The sequence below is a fragment of the Myotis myotis genome, unplaced genomic scaffold, assembly GCF_014108235.1.
Source record: "Myotis myotis isolate mMyoMyo1 unplaced genomic scaffold, mMyoMyo1.p scaffold_m19_p_2, whole genome shotgun sequence".
Lineage (NCBI taxonomy): Eukaryota > Metazoa > Chordata > Mammalia > Chiroptera > Vespertilionidae > Myotis > Myotis myotis.
In genome coordinates, this window is record NW_023416324.1 from 180,494,847 (window position 1) to 180,516,849 (window position 22,003).

At 41.0% G+C, this 22,003-nt stretch overlaps 1 protein-coding gene across 10 annotated transcripts in view; it reads left to right on the forward strand.

Moving 5' to 3' along the window:
* TBL1XR1 (TBL1X receptor 1) overlaps positions 1-22,003 on the forward strand; it is a 171,063-nt gene that overhangs the window by 70,904 nt on the left and 78,156 nt on the right. For 3 of the 10 annotated variants that reach the window (XM_036349719.1, XM_036349725.1, XM_036349722.1), the window contains exon 1: positions 9,436-9,577. The exons of 6 other annotated variants lie outside the window; for them this stretch is intronic. Coding sequence is in view for 1 of the 4 variants with exons in the window: in XM_036349718.1 (XP_036205611.1) it covers positions 11,514-11,547 (34 nt within the window). In the remaining 3 variants the exon portion in view is untranslated. Of the gene's footprint in view, positions 1-9,435; positions 9,578-11,466; positions 11,548-22,003 lie in introns of those variants that run through there. One more of the 10 variants, XM_036349718.1, reaches the window with a different exon arrangement.

Consider the following 22,003-nt stretch of genomic DNA (forward strand, 5'->3'; position numbering starts at 1 on the left):
GTATTAACTTATTTAGTTGTCATAACAACATCCCTCTGTGGATAGTGTTAAAATCCTCACTTTACAGATGAAGAAACAGAAGTTTAGAATAACCAGCCTAATGTCTCATGCTCATTAAGTGGTGGAGTGACAGTATTCTTAGTAGTTCTATGTAGTTTTTGGTAAAAAATGGATGAAGCTGAGAATGGAAGGCAATGTAAATATTAGTAAGGGCTGCACTAATATAATTGAAAGAATTGTAAAGAACCAGACATTTGTTTCTGGCAATTGTATTTTGTAAGGTTTACACATGAAATGGACTGGCATAGGATTATTAAATGTATGTGGAAAAGAGGGAATTTGGTGTGGTTAGGGCAGAGTAAGGACACATTCATGAAATGTTCACATTATTAGGAGAGGGGAAAGAAAGAAAAGTTATAAGAGATATGATATAGGGATATAATTTCATAGTAGCCACCAATGAACCTGTAGTATTAGAATGCCGGTAGAGCACATGTGTCTGTCTTTCTTTCCGGGATCTTGGGATCAAATTTGATGATGAAAGGAGTCCCTGCTTATTGTAAGCTGTCTGATTTTTAGGAGTAGTCTGTTTAGTTTTTTGTCTGTAGAACAATGAAGGAAAATAGCAAAAGTCTCTTGCTCCTTTCTCAGTGAGCTACAGGCTGTTCTACTTGTTTTTTACACAGTTCTTGGCCTTCCTTCCCAGTTCCTCTACACTGGCCTAAGGGAATCAAAGGGATCAAAATCAAATCACACCCTAAAAGAGCAAACGAAGGAAATACCTTTAACAGCAATTGCATTTGTAGCAGAGTAGCAGTGCATTAAAATGCTTTTAAAGTGTTCTACCTAGATGCAATAGTTATGATAGTATGTTTGGGTCATATAAAATTTCAGAGATAAGCTGTTAAATAATTGGTTATAGTTCTTTTTCTTTATCTTTTGAACCAAAGAATACTTCTAGTTTTCTGAATTTCAGGTATGGTTTGCATCAGATATAGTTTGCATTTGCCCCAAAATTGATCTTATGAGGGAATGAAAAGGAACCCAATAATTTCATCATCGGTTTTTATAATACCTGTATGGATAAGGTCTTTATTTTAACCCCTGGTCTTTTTTTGAGAGGAATTCATTTTACTATGTTTTCCATGCTTTGCTTTAGGCATCTAGTATTACAAAGATGAATAAGGAATCTTTCAAGATGCATACTTTTTATTGAAGGGAGACAAACATATAAAATGAATATCTGTAATGGTGGTAGAGCTTAAGTAGGATTTAGATGATCTAAATTTTAGCTAGAGGATATAAGCATATCCAAAGTCATAAAGGTATGGGGGTTTGGAGGACTAAAAACATACTAGAGATGGAATGTAATGGTGTTTGGCGATTGATTAGCTATAGATGATGAAAGAGGAGAAAGAGCCATTGTTTTTAGCTGAGTTAGTGGGAGGATGGAGCCATACACAGAGGTAGAGAATATAGGAAGAGGAGCCATTGTGGAATGGGAGATGAACTAAGTTTTTTTTTTTTTTAATATATTTTATTGATTTTTTACAGAGAGGAAGGGAGAGAGAGATAGAGAGTTAGAAACATCGATGAGAGAGAAACATCGATCAGCTGCCTCCTGCACATCTCCAACTGGGGATATGCCCGCAACCCAGGTACATGCCCTTGACCGGAATCGAACCCGGGACCTTTCAGTCCGCAGGCCGACACTCTATCCACTGAGTCAAACCGGTTTCGGCGGGAGATGAACTAAGTTTATACAGACTAAAGTTTGAAATGCTTTGGGGGAAAAAATAGGAATATAGGTGAGGAAGAAACTTCTCCTCAAGGTTCTTTCAGTGGTCTAATAATTAAAATTATGTGAGAGAGAGTAACAAGAGAAAATAACCAAATTATAGTGCATATATATGCATGAGAACCCCACATACAAGTTAGAGACCCCATAAAAAATGAATGAGAGAGGTTCAAAGCCAGAGTTAGACTGAGGTATGTAAGGCATTCTGACTAAGGAATGAGGTAAGGTTCCTTGGGGCTTGAGAGGGGAGGAAGGTCTTTGCAAGAGATAACAAGAGCAGATGTTCAGTAATTATTAGTTTGCTCTGTCATATAGATATGGTTAAGGCCCCTAATTTAAATTCTTTAAGGGAGAGGTAAATGTTTTCAAGAGCCGCAGGGTCTTATTGCCTTGAGCTCAAAACAATCCACATTGCAAAGTTGTACCTCTTGGAGAGGCCTGTTCTGAGTCCCTACAGGGAGAAGGATGTCCAAATGGCTTCAAGTTACAGGAGACCACTATTTTACACAAACCAGTGTAGAGGCAGGAAGTTGCTATTGTTTACTCTATTTTCCTTAGTGTGAGGACTTCTTCAGGCTTCTTGCCTCAGTGGAAAATGGCAGCTCATGGTGGAGCCTCTGCAGGAGGAAGTGCTGCAACTGCCCTCTACTCTCAGGACCCCTCCCAGGAGCAGTGGCCCCTCCTCCCCAGTGTCTGTTTCCTAGGGCTGCCTCTAGCTGTAAGAAAGGCTGGGAAAGTGAGTATCTGGACATGCTGTTGCTTGAATAAAATTGGGATTATGTAAGCAAGAAAGCAACTAATAGTTGTTATATAAACGATAACTAAGCAGTGATCCTCTTTCACTTCAAAATTTAAAAAAGAAAAAGAAAAAAGCTGAATTTTCAGATCATCAATTTTGGGATGCATGGCTATTACAAGTAATTGGGGCTTTAGACTTCATCAAAATTACGGGGAAGTGGATTGAGGAATGTCGATGGGATTCAAGGGGCAGTGTACATTGATATTTGTAAAGAAGAATTGACAAAATTTAGTGGTTGATATGGCCAACAAAGGAGAGAGAAGAGCCAAGAAAGATGACTTTCTGGCTACTGACTTGGGTAGTGAATATTAAGCCACAAGTAGCACAAAATTTGCTCCAGCAATGGCTGTGGTGCTTTTGTGCCTTCCAGTACTTTAATAAACCTCCAAAGGTAGGAGGATTATGCTTGCTAAAATTGCAGGCTCTCTTATGAATACTTATGATGCAAATTAAATAAATTTAACCTTACTCCCATCCAGTGAAGTCCCTGATTTCTGAATGTATTAAGTTTTTTTGTTGTTTTTTTTTTTTTTTTTAAAAAAAACCAATTAAATCTACATAGCACTTAAAGAACTAATTAGTTGTATGAAGCACTCTAGGTCAAATGTGTTTGGAAGCTGAAGGGGTCGGGGGTGGGGGGGAGGGTAGCAAGTAGTATTTATTGGTTGGTGGATTTACACTAGCCTCTGGGTTGCCCATCATCCTTACTATACTGACTCCATCTTACCTTTGCAATAAGAGAATGTAGATACAAATCTAAAGAGAGTATAGATACACATCTCTTTCTCCTAAGTAAAGTGATACTTGCTTTAAAAATTCTTTATCATGTTGAAATAAGAAAACTCTTTTGGAAACAAAGTCTTTGAAGGGACACTCAGAAGACCTAGAGGGGAGTGGTTAAGAATTTGGCACCTAATGGCCACTTTTCTGCCCTTTATCAGCTATTGCTTTGAGTCTAGAGCAGCCGTGGGCAAACTATGGCCCGCTGGCTGGATCCGGCCCGTTTGAAATGAATAAAACTAAAAAAAAAAAAAAAAAGACCGTACCCTTTTATGTAATGATGTTTACTTTGAATTTATATTAGTTCACACAAACACTCCATCCATGCTTTTGTTCCGGCCCTCTGGTCCATTGTGGCCCTCGAGTCAGAAAGTTTGTCCACCCCTGGTCTAGAATGTCTTTGAGACTTTATTAACTTGTTTTTAAACAGAGGCAATAATACCTACTGTACAAGCTTGTTGTGAGTTTTAAATGATACTGAATGCACAAGCAATGCAGAGTTTAATAGTTAATTACTTCTGGTAAGAATATTTAACCTCTGTTACTCAATTTTTTTTGTAAACCAGACTGCTTTAAAAAACAAAACAAAACTTTAACCTTCAGATCATCACAATGGGTTTTCTATGCTACTTACAAGATACTAGTAGCCCGGTGCACAAAAATTTGTGCACTCGGGGGTGGGGCGTGAGGGGTGGGGCCAGACCCCTCAGCCCGACCTGCACCCTCTGTCATGTTCCCAGACCCTGGCCACTCCTGGCATAGGCACAAGCCTACAGGCTTGGGCGGCCTGGCTCCCGAGGCCCCATTTTATCAAGATAACAAAGTCGGTGTTAGTTACAGCCTTCACAGAACCCAGTACACTGCATCGGTGCATACAACTGCCTTGCTCATGTGCCTACTTCACCCTACTGAATTACTAACATCTTGAGGACATAGCTCTGTCTTATCCTACTTCAACTTCAGTGCCTGGCCTGGTGCCAAGGACCTGAGAGGGTTTGCTGAGTGAGTCAGTCAATAATGAGTGAGTGAATGAATGAGCGAGTAAGTGAATGAGCAAGCAGGTAGGGGGCGGGAACTTCTGCCGCATTGCCATGGCAACGCGGCAGAAGTTCTGGCCTGGCTCCAGCTGCCTGACACCCAGCCTGGGAAGTTCCCGCCCTGTTCCCAGTGGCCAGGTGCCCTTCTCCTGGATGCATTGTTCGCACTCCGCTCTCGGCTGCCTGACACAAACCCCGGGAAGTTCCCGCCCTGCTCCCAGCGGCCCCATGCCCCTCTCCCAGCTGCAGAGTTCGCGCAGGGCAAAGGTGGCCCAGTTTCTCCGCCTTTGCCCTGCCACCCGGCTCTTGCCTGCCACCTGGATTTCCGATCACCGTCAGTGGCAGGCGGCTTCTTGCGTCCATCCGTCCTCCTTTCGCCTCCCATCATTGTGCCTACGTGTGCAAATTAACAGCCATCTTTGTTGGCGGTTAACAGCCGTCTTTGTTGACATTTAATTTGCATATCACCCAGATTAGCCAATGGGAAGCGTAGCGTAGGTATGGTTAACTACCCTTTTTGTCTTTTATTAGATAGGATCATTTAGTTTGTTAGTTTGGTTTTATGTCAGTGTTGCCTTATTTCTCAGAAGTCAGGAGATGTTTTCTTTCCTTTGAGTGCCTATTTTTTTGTGAGCCTAGTTTTTATATTTTTAAAGGCTTTAAAGCAGGGGTCCTCAAACTATGGCCTGTGGGCCACATGCAAATACAAATATTGTATTTGTTCCCGTTTTGTTTTTTTTTACTTCAAAATAAGATATGTGCAGTGTGCATAGGAATTTGTTCATAGTTTTTTTTTAAACTATAGCCCGGCCCTCCAACGGTCTGAGGGACAGTGAACTGGCCCCCTGTTTAAAAAGTTTGAGGACCCCTGCTTTAAAGGATATCAGAGGTTATAATCCAGTCATTGCTTATAGGAGATGAATCAGTCCCATAGAAACCTAAGTTGTAGGCCCAAGACCCTGGCATCCTAGAGGCAGAGTAGGATGAGGACCCGTGTGTGTTTTGAAGAAAGGGTTCATCAAACCTTTTCTCCTTCTAAGGTTAAGTGACCTTGGTTAATTTTTAGCTGTTTCATTTGAAGCATAAAGGTAGAATGTCAGCAATATTACCAGCCAGAGTGGGGCTTGGCATATGGTCCTTAACTTGTGAACTGTATCTGAGTGGGAGTAAATACCTGATGGGAAGGTTTGTTTCATTCTTATGACTGAGCGTGTCCCTTACTGGGTTGGGTCGCCTGGAAACTATGCCTGGAGATGACTAGAGACCCGGTGCACGGATTTGTGCACCAGTGGGGTCCCTCAGCCTGGCCTGTGGGGATTGGGCTAGAACTGGCTCTCCGACATTCCCCGAGGGGTCCCGGCTTGTGAGAGGGCAGCTCTCGGGTGACACACCCTGGAATCGGGGCTCCCTCCACTCTGGTTCCAGGTGTGTCAACCGAACCACAGCTGCCAAGTCACTGCAGCTTGGTAGCTCCTGCATTGAGCATTTGCCCCCTGGTGGTCAGTGCATGTCATAGCTACCAGACAGACAGAATGGTCAGCTGCTCGCTTAAGCATATATATATATATATATATATATATATATATATATATATATATATATAGTAGTTTCACTGTTGGAGCTTGGGGTTTCTAAGCCAGTGTGGCTTCTGCACCCTTTGGTGAGTTATTGCCACCTTGTACCTGAGTTATCCCGTGGTGGTAGGAGGGAAGTATACAGAGACTCCTGGGTTGCATGTTGTGCTGACCTGTCTGGCCTGATACTAACTATCCTGATAGCCTTCCTATCCTGTATGCTTCTGAGTAAACAGGTTACAGGTGTGGCCTACTTAGATTTTTGTGAGTTCCTCCTAATTGAGTCTGACTCATCAAAGTAGTACTTCATTCATCTGATTGATTAACCAGTACTTGAGCTTTAGAGGCCAACAAATTTTCATACTCTTTGTGGGAAAGATATTTTCTGGGCTATTTCCCCTTTTATAAGGAAGAGGTAAGATTTTGTTTCAACTCCCCTACCTTCACAAATTTCCCCCTCTGCCAATCTCATTTAGTGCTCACTGGAGTCCAGAATTATGTTTTAGATATGATAGGAGGTATAAACTATAAAGATACTACAGTAGGTCCTCGGGTTATGTCGGAGATCCGTTCCTACTGCGTGACGGAACGCGATTTTCGCCCTAAGTCGGAACCCACCTACATAAGCACCTACATCACACACATGGAGCACATACACAGCAGTAATGAAGTAAAACAGTAAACAAAATTTAAAAGAAAGATAACAATTCCTGACCTTTACTGTGGTAAATAAATAATAAAAAACATAAAGCACATAGGTACAAACGTCGAAATGATGGAACTTTTTTTTAAATAAATAAATAGGAGATGGCGACGTAACCACGAAACGACGTATGTCGAGTCCGACGTAACCCGAGGACTGTCTGTATCAATTTTTTTCCAGGTGTTTACAGTCGAAGGTATTGAAAAAAAGTTCAGACAGTCTTTATAGTTCTAGCTTTGTGGGTTTTCGCAAACTAGTTTCACTTTTGTTTCTCTTTATGTTTGCTCTACTGAAGAATATGAAACTCAGTAGGGAAAACAGACAAGACCAGAGGTTTTTAAGCATTTGAAAGAAGTGTTGGTCTGTATCCACATTTGTGTTTTGTTATTTTTACCAAAGTAGGTATGTTAAGGTAGTAATGATAGGTAAATGTATGTAGTACAGGCACAATGCGTAAGCATTTGTTGGATATTTAAACATTGAGTCTATTTTCTAAACTGTAGTAGGACTTTAAGTGACCAGACATTTCATTTCAGTGGTATTTTTCTGTTTTCCGGTATCGTGTATCTTAAAAATGTTCAAAGCTTTTTGATGTTAATTTTGTAAGAATGCTTGTATGAAAAGTACTGTGAACAGCTCTGGGCAACAGTTATGAAAGTTTCTCTTATTTAGCTTATCTTCTTTGCATTTGATAACTTTTCTGATGGCCTCCGTAATACTATTGTGCTAAACTTGTCATTTATAATGGCTAATATCTGTCCTAGGAATTACAGCTTTATAAAATACTAGAGGCCCGGTGCACAAAAATTTGTGCACTCGGGGGGGGGGGGGGTCCCTCAGCCCAGCCTGTGCCCTCTGGCAGTCTGGGACCCCTCGGGAGATGACCACCTGCTGGCTTAGGCCTACTTCCCGGGGGGATTGGGCCTAAGATGGCAATCAGACATCCCTCTGGCAGCCCTGGAGCCCTCGAGGGATGTCCATTTGCCAGTGGGGAGCAGGCCTAAGCTGCATTCAGACATCCTTGGCACTGCTGAGGAGGCAGGAGAGGCTCCCACCACCACTGCTGTACTGGCAGCTGTCAGCCTGGCTTGTGGCTGAGCAGAGCTCCCCCATGTGGGAGCACACTGACCACCAGAGGGCAGCTCCTGCATTGAGCATCTGCCCCCTGGTGGTCAGTGTGTGTCATAGTGACCAGTCATTCCCAGTCTTTCTGCTGTTAGGGTTAGTTTGCATATCACCCTTTTACTATATGGGATTGAGGCGTGCTGCATGGGTGGGGGTCAGCTGGTTTGCTCTGAAGGGTGTCCCGGATCAGGGTAGGCGTCCCGCTGGGGTGCCTGGCCAGTCTGGGTGAGGGGTGGAGGGCCGTTTTCAGGCTGGCCAGCGACTGAAGCTCCCAGCCTCTCCTTTCTTTTCTTTCTTTTTTTTAATTCTGGACTTATTTATCTTCTATAATTGAAACATTGTTGCCGTCCCTGGTGCTCCCAGCTCTGAGGCTGCGGCCGGCTGAAAGGTATCTGGGGTTTGTTTAGCTTCTATAATTGAAACATTGTTGCTTCCGGAGCTCAGAGCCGGACCGCGGCAGGCTGGGAACCTTGGCTTCCTCCATCACTGGAGCAAGCAAGCCTCCTGCTTGATTCAGCTGCATGGCTGCTGGCTGCCATCTTTGTTGGCAGTTAATTTGTATATCACCCTGATTAGCCTATGGGAAGCGTAGCGGAGGTACGGTTAATTACCCTTTTTGTCTTTTATTAGATAGGATAGGATATAGGCAAGAACAGATCTTTCAGAGAAAAAATTGGAGTAATTGAAACATAAATGACCTATTTTGTGAATGTGAATGTTCTAGGTACTAACACTTACGTGACAACCTCAAGATAAGGCACATCTGCACCCATGACTGCCTGAATACATACAGAACAGAGAATATGCAATAGCTTCCTGATATCTTGCCAGCTCTCCTGTTGAAATACAAACCAGTTCTAAGCATTCTACTTACTACTGCAGCCTGGAGGCACCACTCCTCCTTTCCCCCTCCACTCTGGAGTCCCCTCCCCCTACTCAGACCTTTACTTTTTTTAATAGCAGTTGTCACCAACTATGTGCAACCTAATTCTAAATTCTCCTGGAATTTAAACTGAGAAGGCAAGGGTCTTTATTTACTGACTTAGAGGCCTGATGCATGAAATTCTTGCAAGGGCCTTGGCCCCCACCGCCACTACAGCTTTGTCCGGAAGGAAGGACATTGGACTAATTAGCATTTTATGCTTTTATTATAGATACTAGAGGCCCAGTGCACGAAATTAGTGCACAGGTAGAGTCTCTGGTGATCAGGGCCAGTCTCTGGGGTGACCGGCGGGGCGATCAGGGGGCTTCCTCTGGCACTCACCTTGGCCGGCCTGGCACTGTCCCCCCGCCACCACCAATGGTCACTTCCCTCTGCGGGGCGATCGGGGGGCCCCTGTTGGCACCCATGTTGGCTGGCCTAGGGCCTGTGGGCTAAGGGCAGCTCCTTGCATTGAGCGTCTGCCCCCTGGTGGTCAGTGCATGTCATAGCAACTGGTCATTCTGCCGTTTAGTTGATTTGCATATTAAGCTTTTATTATTTAGGATATTTTAGTAAATTTTGTTCTGTTGGTAAAGGGCTAACTTGCAGTATTAACAATGTTTAATAGAGAGGTTAATAAAACATTTTCCCCTTTTTTCTACCTTCCTCTTCTCTTCTATCTCCTTTCTCTTCACAGTTCTGTTTGTTGCAGGATAAATACTACAGTCAAAGAAAAAAGAAAAACCCTACTATGTTAACTTGGCTTTGAGATAAAAGCAGGCTTTAGATTACATTGCTTCCTGGCCTCCTGAAGAAGAATCTGGCTTTCTCCTACCTAGGTTGGCATTTTCTTGAGTAGTTAATGCATAGGTAATGGAGAGAGTTCACTTGTAGTAGGCAGGTCTTTTGTTGTGGGTGGATTCTTTGGTTGTTTTGATATTAGAGAAGTTAGAAATGATAAGAAAATTAACATTTTGTTTGATCTGTAATTTTGTCTATAGGTTTATGAGTTTGTTTTAAAAGTTAATTACTAATACATAATTAACGTGTTCATTCCCAGATTTATCTGTGAGTAATATTATGATTTAGGATTGTTAGAAAATGTGAAAACATCTTTTGCAGTTAAACAGTTTAGTTTACATTATGGAAGTGATTTTTGTGTCCAGTGGTCATCAATCATATCAGAAAGCTAAAAGATAAGCTCATTTTCTCTAAGTTTAAAATATGCATAATTACTTTCATTTCTTTTCACCCACTATTTGGTGAATATTGGCAGGTACTGGCAAAATTTATGGCCAACAGTTTTTGTTACTTCATTTGCTCTGGCCAAGAGGATTCATTCCCAGGACCATGCTATTCTGTGCCTTCGTTGTTTCTGTCTTAGTTGGTTGTCTGTTTTTTTTTGTTTTGTTTTGTTTTTTAATACTTCCCATTGCTATTTTTTTATCATTTCATGGTAAGTCGTAAACAGTTTTTTGCTTAGAACATTGTTTATTTATTTCAAATATGTTTTCATTGATTTCAGAGAGAGGAGAGAGAGGAGAGAGAGAGAGAGAAACATTAATGATGAGAGAGAATCATTGATCGGCTGCCTCCTGCACACCCTTTACTGGGGACTGAGCCTGCAACTCATGCATATGCCCTTGATCAGAATCAAACCCAGGACCCTTCAATCCTCAGGGTGATGCTCTATCCACTGAACCATACTGGCTAGGGCAATTCTTTTATTTTTTTAATATTAGACTATTTTTTACACTTTTTTTTCCTTTTAAGCCATATAAGTGGTTATAATTAGCTGGTATTTATTGGTATTCTGTGAGAAAACATCTTTAGGGATTTCATAGGGTTGCTGCTCTAATTTTTACATCCTAGATTTTTTAAAAAATAGCCAGACTGTGTATTCATGTTGTCGAGCCATCTAATATGCCAGTAGTTCCCAACCTTCTGGCCCTTTAAATACAGTTCCTCATGTTGTGACCCAACCATAAAATTATTTTCATTTCTACTTCATAACTGTATTGTTGCTACTGTTATGAATCTTAATGTAAATATCTGATATGCAGGATGGTCTTAGGCGACCCCTGTGAAAGGGTTGTTCCACCGCCAAAGGTTGAGAACCGCTGTAATATGCCATCTCTGCAGAGAGGAGGACACTGAGGGCTTCCTTGTGGTTATATGGGTATGGCATGACAGAGCTGAGTTTTTAATGAGAGAGGGTAGAAATCCTTTGTTCTGTTTACTTCCACTGTCTATTTTTTTTAAAATATATTTTTATTGATTCAGAGAGGAAGGGAGAGGTAGAGAGAGAATCATTGATTGGCTGCTTCCTGCATGCCCCCCACTGGGGATCAAGCCTGCAACCCAGGCATGTGCCCTTGATTGGAATTGAACCTTTGGTCCCCAGGCCAACACTCTGTCCACCAAGCCAAACTGGCCAGGGCTCCACTGTCTTTTAAGTGTCTGAAAATGGCAGAGAAATACTTAAGTTTTAATGCTCTTTTTTTGATAGAACCTCATTGTTAGATATAGAATAATTTTCTTCCCATAGAATGGGTATATAGTTTTAGTAGAGAATGCTTGAATACTTTTTTTTAAAAACTTAGTCTGTTACTTAAAAAAGATATTTACATTTACATTTACATTTATATTTATATTTATATTTATATTTATATTTATATTTATATTTATATTATTTATATATCTATCTTTATCTCATTTAACCTAAAAGTTTCCCCCTGGATCTGTAGAAGATTGGGTGGTCTTGGGAATTACTTCATGGCCAAGGAAGTATTGCCTGTTTCCCTTTTGTGTAAGTTTGTGAATAAAGTTTTATTTGAAACAGTAATATACATTCATTTATGTATTGTCTCTGGTTGCTTTGCACCACAATAGCAGAGTTGAGTACCTGCAACAGAGACCATATGGCCTGCAAAACCAAAAATACTTCCTGGCCATAGTTTGCCAATTCCTAGATCATTGCATAAGCGATGGCTGAAAAGTGGGATGGAGTAGTAGGGTTCATCTGGGCTCAGTCAGTGCTTTATTATAATTTGGGTGGTGGGCACAGAGAGGAGTAGTGTTTTGTATTGACGTAAATCATTACTTAAGAAAGGTTGTCTTCTTTCTTTTCGTGACCCCTGAAACAGGGATGGGGGTGCGAGCATGAGCCTCTGTCCCCCTGTGTTTGTGTGTCCTGAGTGAATCAGGCAGACCACACAACTTGTATTTTGCTGGTTTAAATGTTTCATTTTAAATTTGGTGAAAAAGCTAAATTGAAAACAATTTGGCAGCCCAACCGTTGTGGCTCAGTGGTTGAGCATCGATCTATGAACCAGGAGGTCACGGTTCGATTCCTGGTCAGGGCACATGCCTGGGCTGCGGGCTTGATCCCCAGTAGGAAAGGGCGTGCAGGGGGCAGCTGATCAATGATTTTCTCTCATCATTGATGTTTCTATATCTCCCTCTCCCTTCCTCTCTGAAATCAATAAAATATACACTGAGTGGCCATATTATTATGACCACCTGACATTTGTAGGCAAATTAGCTATAATTTCGCGGTGAAGTTGCTAGAGGGCCAGATCATTATAAATTCTGAATAGCACAACATACCTAAGTATCATTGCTGATCAAGTTCAGCCTATCATGTTGATGGCTTATCCCAATGGAGATGGCTTCTTCCAATAAGACAATGCGCCATGCCACGGTGCTCATATTGTGCAGAAGTGGTTTCAAGAGCCTGAGGGAGACTTTACCTTGCTTAGGTGGCCCCCACAATCACCAGATCTCAATCCAATTAAGCATTTGTGGGACGAAGTTAAAAGAGCCATCAGGCAGCTGGTTCCACAACCATCAAATCTCACAGAACTGGACAGTGCTATTCATCAGGCATGGTGTCAGATTCCTCGCATCATCTTTCAACATCTTGTGGCGTCAAAGCCAAGAAGAATTGCTGCAGTATTGAAGGCAAAAGGTGGCCCAACGAAGTACTGATTGGGTGGTCATAATAATCTGGCCGGTCATAATAATCTGGCCACTCAGTGTATATCTTAAAAAAAGAACACAACAATTTGGCAGACCAACATCAAGTGAGAATTTAGCATTTTTAAAAATAATTATGACTATGTCATATTTTCTTGTATACTTAGAATGAATTATGTTAAAAGACAGTCTATCTCTGATTTCTTAAAAGAGTATGTATTTTTGACAGCAAACATGGTAGTTAAATGAGAAATTTGTTTGAACTTACTGCAGGTAAAGTATTTGTTGGCACTGTCTAAATTATACCAGTTTTAAAAATATGAAAATATGAAGTCAAAGCAACCAGTTTTTAGTTTTTTCATGTTAAAATCTGTAAATAAATACTCTTTTTAAAGAAACGTAAGAGTGTCTTGTTTGAATCTTTCACTAGTAGATTGAAATAATATTTAAAATTCTGAACCCAACACCTACTTTAATGTAAATACATTTTTTTCTCTTTGTGTCCTTAATACTTCTGAATGACAGTTTTCATTTTATTAATCATCTGCTGTTATGTTCTTAGTGTTTAAAAAAAGTTAAGCTTATCCTTTTCTAATACAAAGTGAAAGTTGAAGATGGCAGAGAAATATGGAAGTTTTTCCGTAGACAGTTTTCAGTGTAATTGACAGGCTCTCTGCTTCAGTGAGAGGTCAGGTGTGGTAATTGTTACACTGCCATGTTTGGGCACACTCCAAATATGTTATAGTTTAAAAGTAGTATCAGTGATTAATCTTTTCTTTGAGTAGTTATGCTATTATGTAAACTCCCAAAAGACAAAGTAAGACTGGACACTATAGTCATAGCACACAGCCCAGCAGAATATTAATGGGCAGTTTGTGTCTTGTACAGAAGTGCACAGCCAGAGACCAGTGGTGCTAACATCCAGGCCACTCTCTGTTCACCAAGCCATTGCCCTGGTAGGGGACTGTGTCTTCTCACAGGAAAGGGCTCCTTTTCACTTCTGTGTATTATTCTAAAATGATCACATTAGAATCCTATGCCAGGCAATGTTTAGCACTTTATAAATTCAGCTCTCATAGCAACTTATTTTACAGATGAAAGAACTGAGGCACAGAGAGGTAACTTTAGTGTTAGATCTTGGTTGTGAGTGAAATCCAAGCTGTGTGGCTGCACAGTTCAGGCTCTGAACCCCCAGTACTGTAACATGGCTTCTCTTTTTTCCTAATGTGTCTTACTGGAGTCCACGTCGCACAAAGGTGCCATAGGTGCTACTGGTGGCCCTATCGTGATGGCACACTGGAACGCCGATGGAAGGAATCAGACAGGGCACATACACAGCCCTGTATATTCCACTGTAATAACTTTCTCAGTGAATGATAGATCTGGGTTTTGTTTAAATATTTCCATTGATTTGCATAACAGTTTTTCATTATATCGAGTAGAAAAAAAATCTTCCTATAATTTCTACTTACTACTTGGAGTGTTGTCATACAGAATTCAGTCTCATTTGGTCTTTATGTGTCTCTTATCTAAATGTAGGTACCAGTAATGCCCCTTTTGTGCTCTTTTATTATGATAACCTCCATTTTGTGATCTTATGTCCTTATTACCTTTTCTAATTCATTTTTGGGGAGGGGGATTGAGTTTATCTTTTGTTTCCTATTGCTGATCTTAAAATCAAATTAATAGCATTTAATTTGCTTGATACAGTATGTTTCCCACTCTAATTCTGAGAAGCACTCACTTTGCAATGCTAATATTTGAAAGAAGTGATTCTTTTGGGCTTCTTCACCCCACAAGAATAATAATTAGAATCTGCTAATAAAATTCCCTATTCTTCCCTTTCCTGCCATATATTCCAGTGGTTCCCAACCCCCATTGGAATCTCATGGGGGAGCTTTAAAATGCAACCAATGTACAGATTCTACCCTAGACTGATGAAATCTGAGTGTCACGGCTAGGTTAGAATCTGGGAAGGGATTTCTGTAGGGCAGTTAACCAAAGACCCATCATCCCTGCAAGAATTGTTTTTGTTTCTGCTGGGAGTATACTAGTATTGTTCAGCAGAATGATTTCTGTCTTGTCCTAGCCTAATTAGCTGTTCATGTTCTTGAATAGCTGATATCTTGAATCAAATGTTTAACCCTTGGGAAGAGTGAGAAAACCTAAAAAGATTTGGGAATTATGTCAGTTTTTTCTTGAAACTTAAGTGCCAGGGTACTGCCTATGTAGTGTTAAGCAAATTTGGAAAAGGCAAAGTTTGATTTTGTTTTATCCTATAATTTCCTACATCCTTATACTATTCCTACTGCCTCCCCTCACCCGTCTACTTGTTTCTTCCTCCCAAATCGCTTTTATAAATGTTAAGCTGCCATCAGCTTTGTGTTAAGAAAACAATGTCATATCTGTCATATTTCTAAGGCATAATTAATTATAAGTCCCACCATTAATTTAGTAACAGTTTTTTGGATGAGAAAAAGAAACTAGTTACAGTTACACATTGTTGATGTACCACTTTTTTTTTCAAAGTAACTGACAACAGTGTGTGCTTAGTCAAACACTTTTATATCACCTGTCTAATATCACAGCTAACATGTGAGTCTAATCCTTTTCTCCATGCTCAGTTATCTATCATTGAAAGTTAGTGAACTAGAAACTTTTGATTGGTAGATGTTAGTGCCTAAAAAATCAATTTAATTTTTAATAATACTTAAAACTGCCCAAACCAAACTTTAATTTTAAAAACTTTGTGTCTTAGTATAAGAGAATTTGTGGTTTTATTGGTTTTCATTGCATTGCTAATTCTTTGACAGGAAAAGTTTTGAGTACTAGTACTTTTTTGTGTTATTCCTGCACAATCTTTTTTTTTTTTTTGTATAAATCTAATATAAAATCCAACTACAGGTGATGCTACCAATGAAACTAACTCAGCTGAAGTAATAATTGTATGATTAGACATCAATGCATATTGATTTCATTTATTTTTTAAAATGTATGTTTAAATTGTTTTTTATGTGGATTTGTGCTCTTATATCCAGTTAGAGGCCCAGTGCATGAATTCGTGCATGGGTGGGGTCCAGCTGGCCTGGCTCCAATCAAGGTGGATTGGGGCCAGGCCTGTCGGGAGGAGGAGACATCGAGGGGTTGGCTGGGCAACCCGGTCCCGATTGGGGTCAGGCTGGCTGTGGGGAGGGGTCATGGGCAATTGGCCGGTGGGCCCCACCCCTGATTGGGGTGTGTGGGGGGGGGTGACTGGGGACAGGGCTGGCCATGGGGAGGGGCTGCAGGAGGTTGGCCGGCTAGCCTGCCCCCTATTGGGTTGGGGGGGCAATTGGGCAGGGCTGGAGGGGGTGAGGAGCTGCGGGCTGATCAGGGTGGTGAGGGCCCATTGGGAGCAGGGCCAGCTGGGGGGAGGGGCCACAGGAGGTTGGCCAGCTGGCCCACCCCCTGATCCGGTAGTTTTCTGGCTGCAGTGGGCATCATAGCAACCGGTCGTTCAGTGGTTAAGATGTTCTGGTTGCTGGCATTTTATATATAGATTAGAAAATTGGGATCATAATATACAACTCTTGAATCCATTTTCCCTAAGTCACTTAAATAACAAAGGAAAGTGAAAATCATAGCAAATGATGGTGAACTTGTGTTTGGTCTGACTACTGGGCCTTTGAATCTGATCTGATCTCTCTGTCAGTTTCTTTAAGATATCCCTTCTGTTACGGCCCCTTCCCCTTTTCCACTGGCTGTCTAGAATATTGTGTGGGTGTGTGATTGAGAATGGGAGGAGGAGAGCACAGGCTATAATGTTTTAGAGGCTCTGATGAATGCTTCGTATGATATTAGATATTGCCAAGTTGAAGAAGGCAATTAATAAGTCTTCTGTTAAATGGATCAGTGCAATTGAGAAGATTTAGTTGAAACTTCAGTGTACAAATATATCCTTCTCTTAGTTGTTTCAGTTGAAGGTAATCACTATTTGTTTATTGTATTAAGCCATCTTGTGCTAAGCAATTTATTTTGGACTTTTTATGTGACCTTTTTGTTTTTTTGCCTCCAAGTTCATTTAATAAGAAACTTTCTAAGCACGTTAATTATGGCAAGATCATTGTTTTCTCTTAATTCTTGGGATGATTTCCCCAATTTATGTAATTCATTTGTACCTTTTATTTCTTAAGGATAGCAAGTACACTTTCTTGAATTTGTTATTAACCACTAGGTTCTAGATTAGATTATGCCGCAATATGTACCTTTTCTTAGGAAAAGGATCTGTAATCCATTACCTTTTCAAAGAGATCTATGAGTCAAATAAATTTACTTCTAAAGTCTTTACGGTAGTATTTTTAAAAATCAGTCAAAATATGCTGTCGAATTATTTTATAGAAATTTTGCATATTAAAAAATACTAATTATATGTAGGTGGAAGATTTTGAAAGATGTTTGCTGAGTCAGAAGTGCCTATTTGAAAGCCTTTTCCAAAATTAATGTCATTTTAGGTAAAATGTTCTGAAAGCAAAGCTTTTTGCTTAGAAGTAAAACCAAAGCCTACAAACATTAATTTCAGTACAAAAAAGTAAAGCAAATAGATATAGAGTATGTAGAACAAAATAGTTGTTTAATGCTGATTTTATGTGGTTATATGCTCATGAATTTGTTTTTTGTTTTGTTTTTTCTTTTTAGTGGCAGAAGGTTAGCCTTTATTGGTTACTTCCTACAAGTATTGGTATAGCCAGGCTTTCCTAAGCATTTCTACAACAAACAGAAAGTTGAGTAGTTCTTCCTAACCAATATGATTTATTTGCTATAATTCAGTCTCTACTATGTTTTATTTTCAACTAGAGGCTTGGTGCACGAATTTGTGCACAGGTGGGGTCCGGCCAGCCTGCCCCGATTGGGGCCGATAGGGGCTGGGCTGGCAAGGGGGTAGGGGATGCGGGAGGTTTGCCGGCTGGTGCCACCCCTGATTGGGGTGGAGGGGCCTGAATGGGTGTGGGGACATCCAGGGGGGAGGGGCTGTGGGCGGTTTGGGGGGGGGGGCGATCCGGGCCCAGCTTGGGCCGGTTGGCCGCCGTAGTGTGCATCATAGTGACCGGTCATTCTGGTCATTCCGCCGTTCTGGTCGCTGGGCTTTTATATACGTATGCTAGGGGCCCGGTGCATGAAAATTTATGCACTGGAGAGGGTGGGTCCCCTCAGCCCGGCCTGTCCCCTCTCACAGTCCGGGAGCCCTCAGGGGTGGGAGGCGACCCAGTGATCAGGGGAAGGCAACGCCCCATTACACCTCAGCTGCCGCCACTGCCGGCAGCGCAAGCCTCAGACAGCCCTGGTTACCTGAGCCTCACCTGAGGCTTGCCTGCGCCTACGGCTGGCCCTAGATGGCTGGGCAGCTGACATCTGAGGCTTGCCTTGCCTACAGCCGGCCCTGGGGGGCTAAGAGGCCTGGGGGTCCCTGGAAGCAGGCATGTGGCCCAGCCTTGCCATGCGCCTACTGCCCCAGCGGGGCTGAGGGGTTGGGCACTGCCATCCTGTGTGGGCGCCACCATCTTTGAGGGTGGGGCAGTCAATTGGCATATTCCCTCAGTGGCTGTAGGTGCTGCCACCTTTGAGGGCGGGGCAGCAATTGTCATATTCCCTCCTTATTGGCTGTGGGCACTGCCATCTTTGTGATGGTGTGAGGGTCAAATAGCATATTCCCTCTTTATTAGATAGGATATTAGTGTTCTGGTACATGGATTCGTGCACATTGAAAGGAAATTAATTAGAAGAAATATTTTAATATCACTATTCGCCCTTTCTCTATAATAGAAGTGTCAACCAAATTCACGATCGATAATGACAGATCGAAACACATGCATGCATTTGGCACCAGCAAGAGCTTTATATGTATCGTGCATGCATGAGTCAACTTAGCCTTTTATATATACAGAATAAACTTGCTTAATTAGGCCTGCTTTCTGATTTAGCTAAACTTTTTCCAGCCCAGTGAAACACCCCAACTTCTCTTTCAAGTAATTGTCAGCAACACAGCAGTAAATATCAACATGAAGCAGAATATTATTATAGATCACTCAGGGAGAACAAAGGGTAAAATATTTAACTGTATCAGTGTTTGACTATATTCTCTGCAGTGAGAAAACCTGAAGTCATTTTCAAGTTCCACATTTCTTACTTTTTTCCAGTTGGGTCAAGTTTCTAAACTTTCTAAATCTCTGTTTTCTGGCTAATGAAAAGGCAATAGGATTCTACCAAGTCTCCTCTCTACCTACTCCAAGACTTCTGGAGGATCAAATGAGATGAGGCATGGGAAAATGCTTCACAGACATTTGGTTAAACTGTAAAATGTTTGAACCTGGCTATAAAGCAAGTCTGGTTCATGGGCTGAAGAAATTCCAAGGAGGCTAGTTGCTAAGGCGAGGAAGCCAGGCATTGCTACGTGACGTCATTACCTGGTGCCCACAGTGACAGTTTCTTTTGGGCTGGGCTGGGGGCCACATTTTGCACCATGGGGTGGGGTGTTGCTCTGGGTGGTGGTAGGGCCTGTGTCCCACTTGTGGGAAGCCTAGTGTTGGTTTGTTGGCACCAGGTCTGTGGTGCCGTTTATTTTTAAATGGCCAGTGGGCATCATGGCAGCTCCTGCATTGAGCATCTGTCCCTTGGTGGTCAGTGCACATCATAGCTACCAGTCGGACAGACAGATGGACACTTAGCCTTTAGATAGATAGATAGATAGATAGATAGATAGATAGATAGATAGATAGTTATAGATTCTGTATGTGCTTATTTTTACACATAGAGATGTTATAACATTACACATAATGAATACATACATATATCTTAAGAACTATGTCTGTTCAGGGCACTATTCTTAGTTCTGTGGTGGGTCAGCAAGATGAGCCATCAATCTGGTCTCCAGAAGTCTGATAAGGGGATGCTTAATGACAGAATAGGCACTACAAAGTTGTGGTAAGAGAGGTACAGATTTCTTTCTCCAGAAAGTGGTGTACAGACAAGGAGGAAGCTGATTTGGGCTGAACCTGGAGGGGCAGAACCAAAGTTAAAGCACATTCTGGTGAAGGAATGAGCATTGTCATGGCAGCCAGAGTGCAGAGAACAGAGAGAGAGGACAATCTGATAATGGTGAAAATAGAGGAGATTCAGCAAGTGAGATTAAAAAGGCAGATGTAAGGGATACACATGATTTTGGTTTTTGGACAACTTGAATGACTTTAATACAGATAGTTTTAATATACATTCTGTCAGGTTACCTTAAATACACTTTATATTTTTGTAAAAGGCATAATTATATCTTAAAATTTGGATGTTTATCTTATAAGATGAAGAATTGTGTGTTGTTTTTATAAATACACAGTATAATGGCCTGGAGCAGCCGTGGGCAAACTATGGACCGCGTACCCTTTTATGTAATGATGTTTACTTTGAATTTATATTAGTTCACACAAACACTCCATCCATGCTTTAGTTCCGGCCCTCCGGTCCAGTTTAAGAACCCATTGTGGCCCTCGAGTCAAAAAGTTTGCCCTCCCCTGGCCTGGAGCATAGGTAAATGAGTCGGCTAGGAAAACATCTAATATAGAATCCAAAATAGAGCCCTGTATATGTTTATGTTTTTTAGAAATTCCTCACTTTTTCAGGTTGTATGTATGTGCAAATGGGCAGGCCTATTGACTCATTATTTCCCACAGAGTAATACAAACTTCAAATCATAGACTTAAATATTTATTAAGTCACTATTGTGATTTTTCCCTTAAGGACAATAGTCTAATAGGTAAAATTAAATGAATAAATGAAGAAAACAAGGGTAGAGAAAAGATAACTAGAGAAACTGAGACTCGAGGCATAGGAGAGTGATGAGAGACTCACTAATAACAGAAAAGAGAAGAGATCCAGGAAGAGGAGGAAAAAGTCTAATAGCTGGAATGATCTAATTCAGGGGGCCAGTTCACTGTCCCTCAGACCGTTGGAGGGCCGGACTATAGTTTAAAAAAAAAACTATGAACAAATTCCTATGCACACTGCACATATCTTATTTTGAAGTAAAAAAACAAAACGGGAACAAATACAATATTTGTATTTGCATGTGGCCCGCGGGCCGTAGTTTGAGGACCCCTGCTCTAATTAGTATTTTCCAAAGGTAGATGTGTATGTTTGTGTGTTGTGTGTGTACATGTCCCAGTAGTAAAAACAAGTATCCATTGGGATACAGTGCTCTATTAGTCTATTTATGTTCATTTTAGATTGAAAAATTATTTATATTTAATGTAGGGGTTCAAATTTATACCCCTATTTGGATGTGATATCAGAGTCATGTATAACATATGTACGTAATGGTTTTCAGAAGAGTAGGGGGTTTCCACAAAGCAACAGTGGCACTCCCATTCATTCATTCCATTCCTGAGATTTGCCATGTATTTGAGATTGCTACTGTCAGTTTGCTTGTGTTTGAGTATGTAGATTTATGAATTACATTATGTAATTTAAACCAGACTCCACAAAAACCTAATAACTTAAAAGATTCCTGCAAAGAAACTGAGTATAAGAAACATTAGTAAGGGTAGGAAACAAGCCTGGCTGGTGTGACTCAGTGAATTGAGCATTGACTCGTGCACCAAGAAGTCACTGGTTTGATTTCAGGTCAGGGCATATGCTTGGATTGCTGGCTAGATCCCAGGTAGAGGGCGTGCCGGGGGCAGTCGATCAGTGTTCCTCTCACATTGATGTTTCTATCTCTCCCTCTCCCTTTCTCTTTCTCTAAAATCAATAGAAATATATCTAAAAAAAGAAAAAGAATAGGAAACAAGAAAATGGTAGAGCTGATACAAACTACTAAAATGAGCTTTCCCCTGCCATGATCTAATCATTGGAGAAGATGGCTGAAAAATTGAGATTACCGTATCAGGAAAGCTATTTGACACCATAGGCATACATTCAGTATTGGTATTGACAAGCCTTGCTCTAAGAGTAAAATGTGCCTTGAGATATTAGTTAATAATGATATAAAATCATCATGATTAAAAGACATTTAAAAATTAAACTAGAATGTTTTAAACAATACTACAGTATTGTAAATAAATAATCCCCTTTAAAAAGTGGTTTTGTGTGTTTTACAGTGTACATAATTCAGTAGCACATGTTAATTATCTATAGTAATAAAAGCGTAATATGCTAATTAGACCAGACGTCCTTCTGGATGACCTTCCGGACAAAGCTGCGGCGGCGGGTGCCGATCCCCTTGCACGGATTTCGTGCATTGGATCTCTAGTTTATAAATAGAA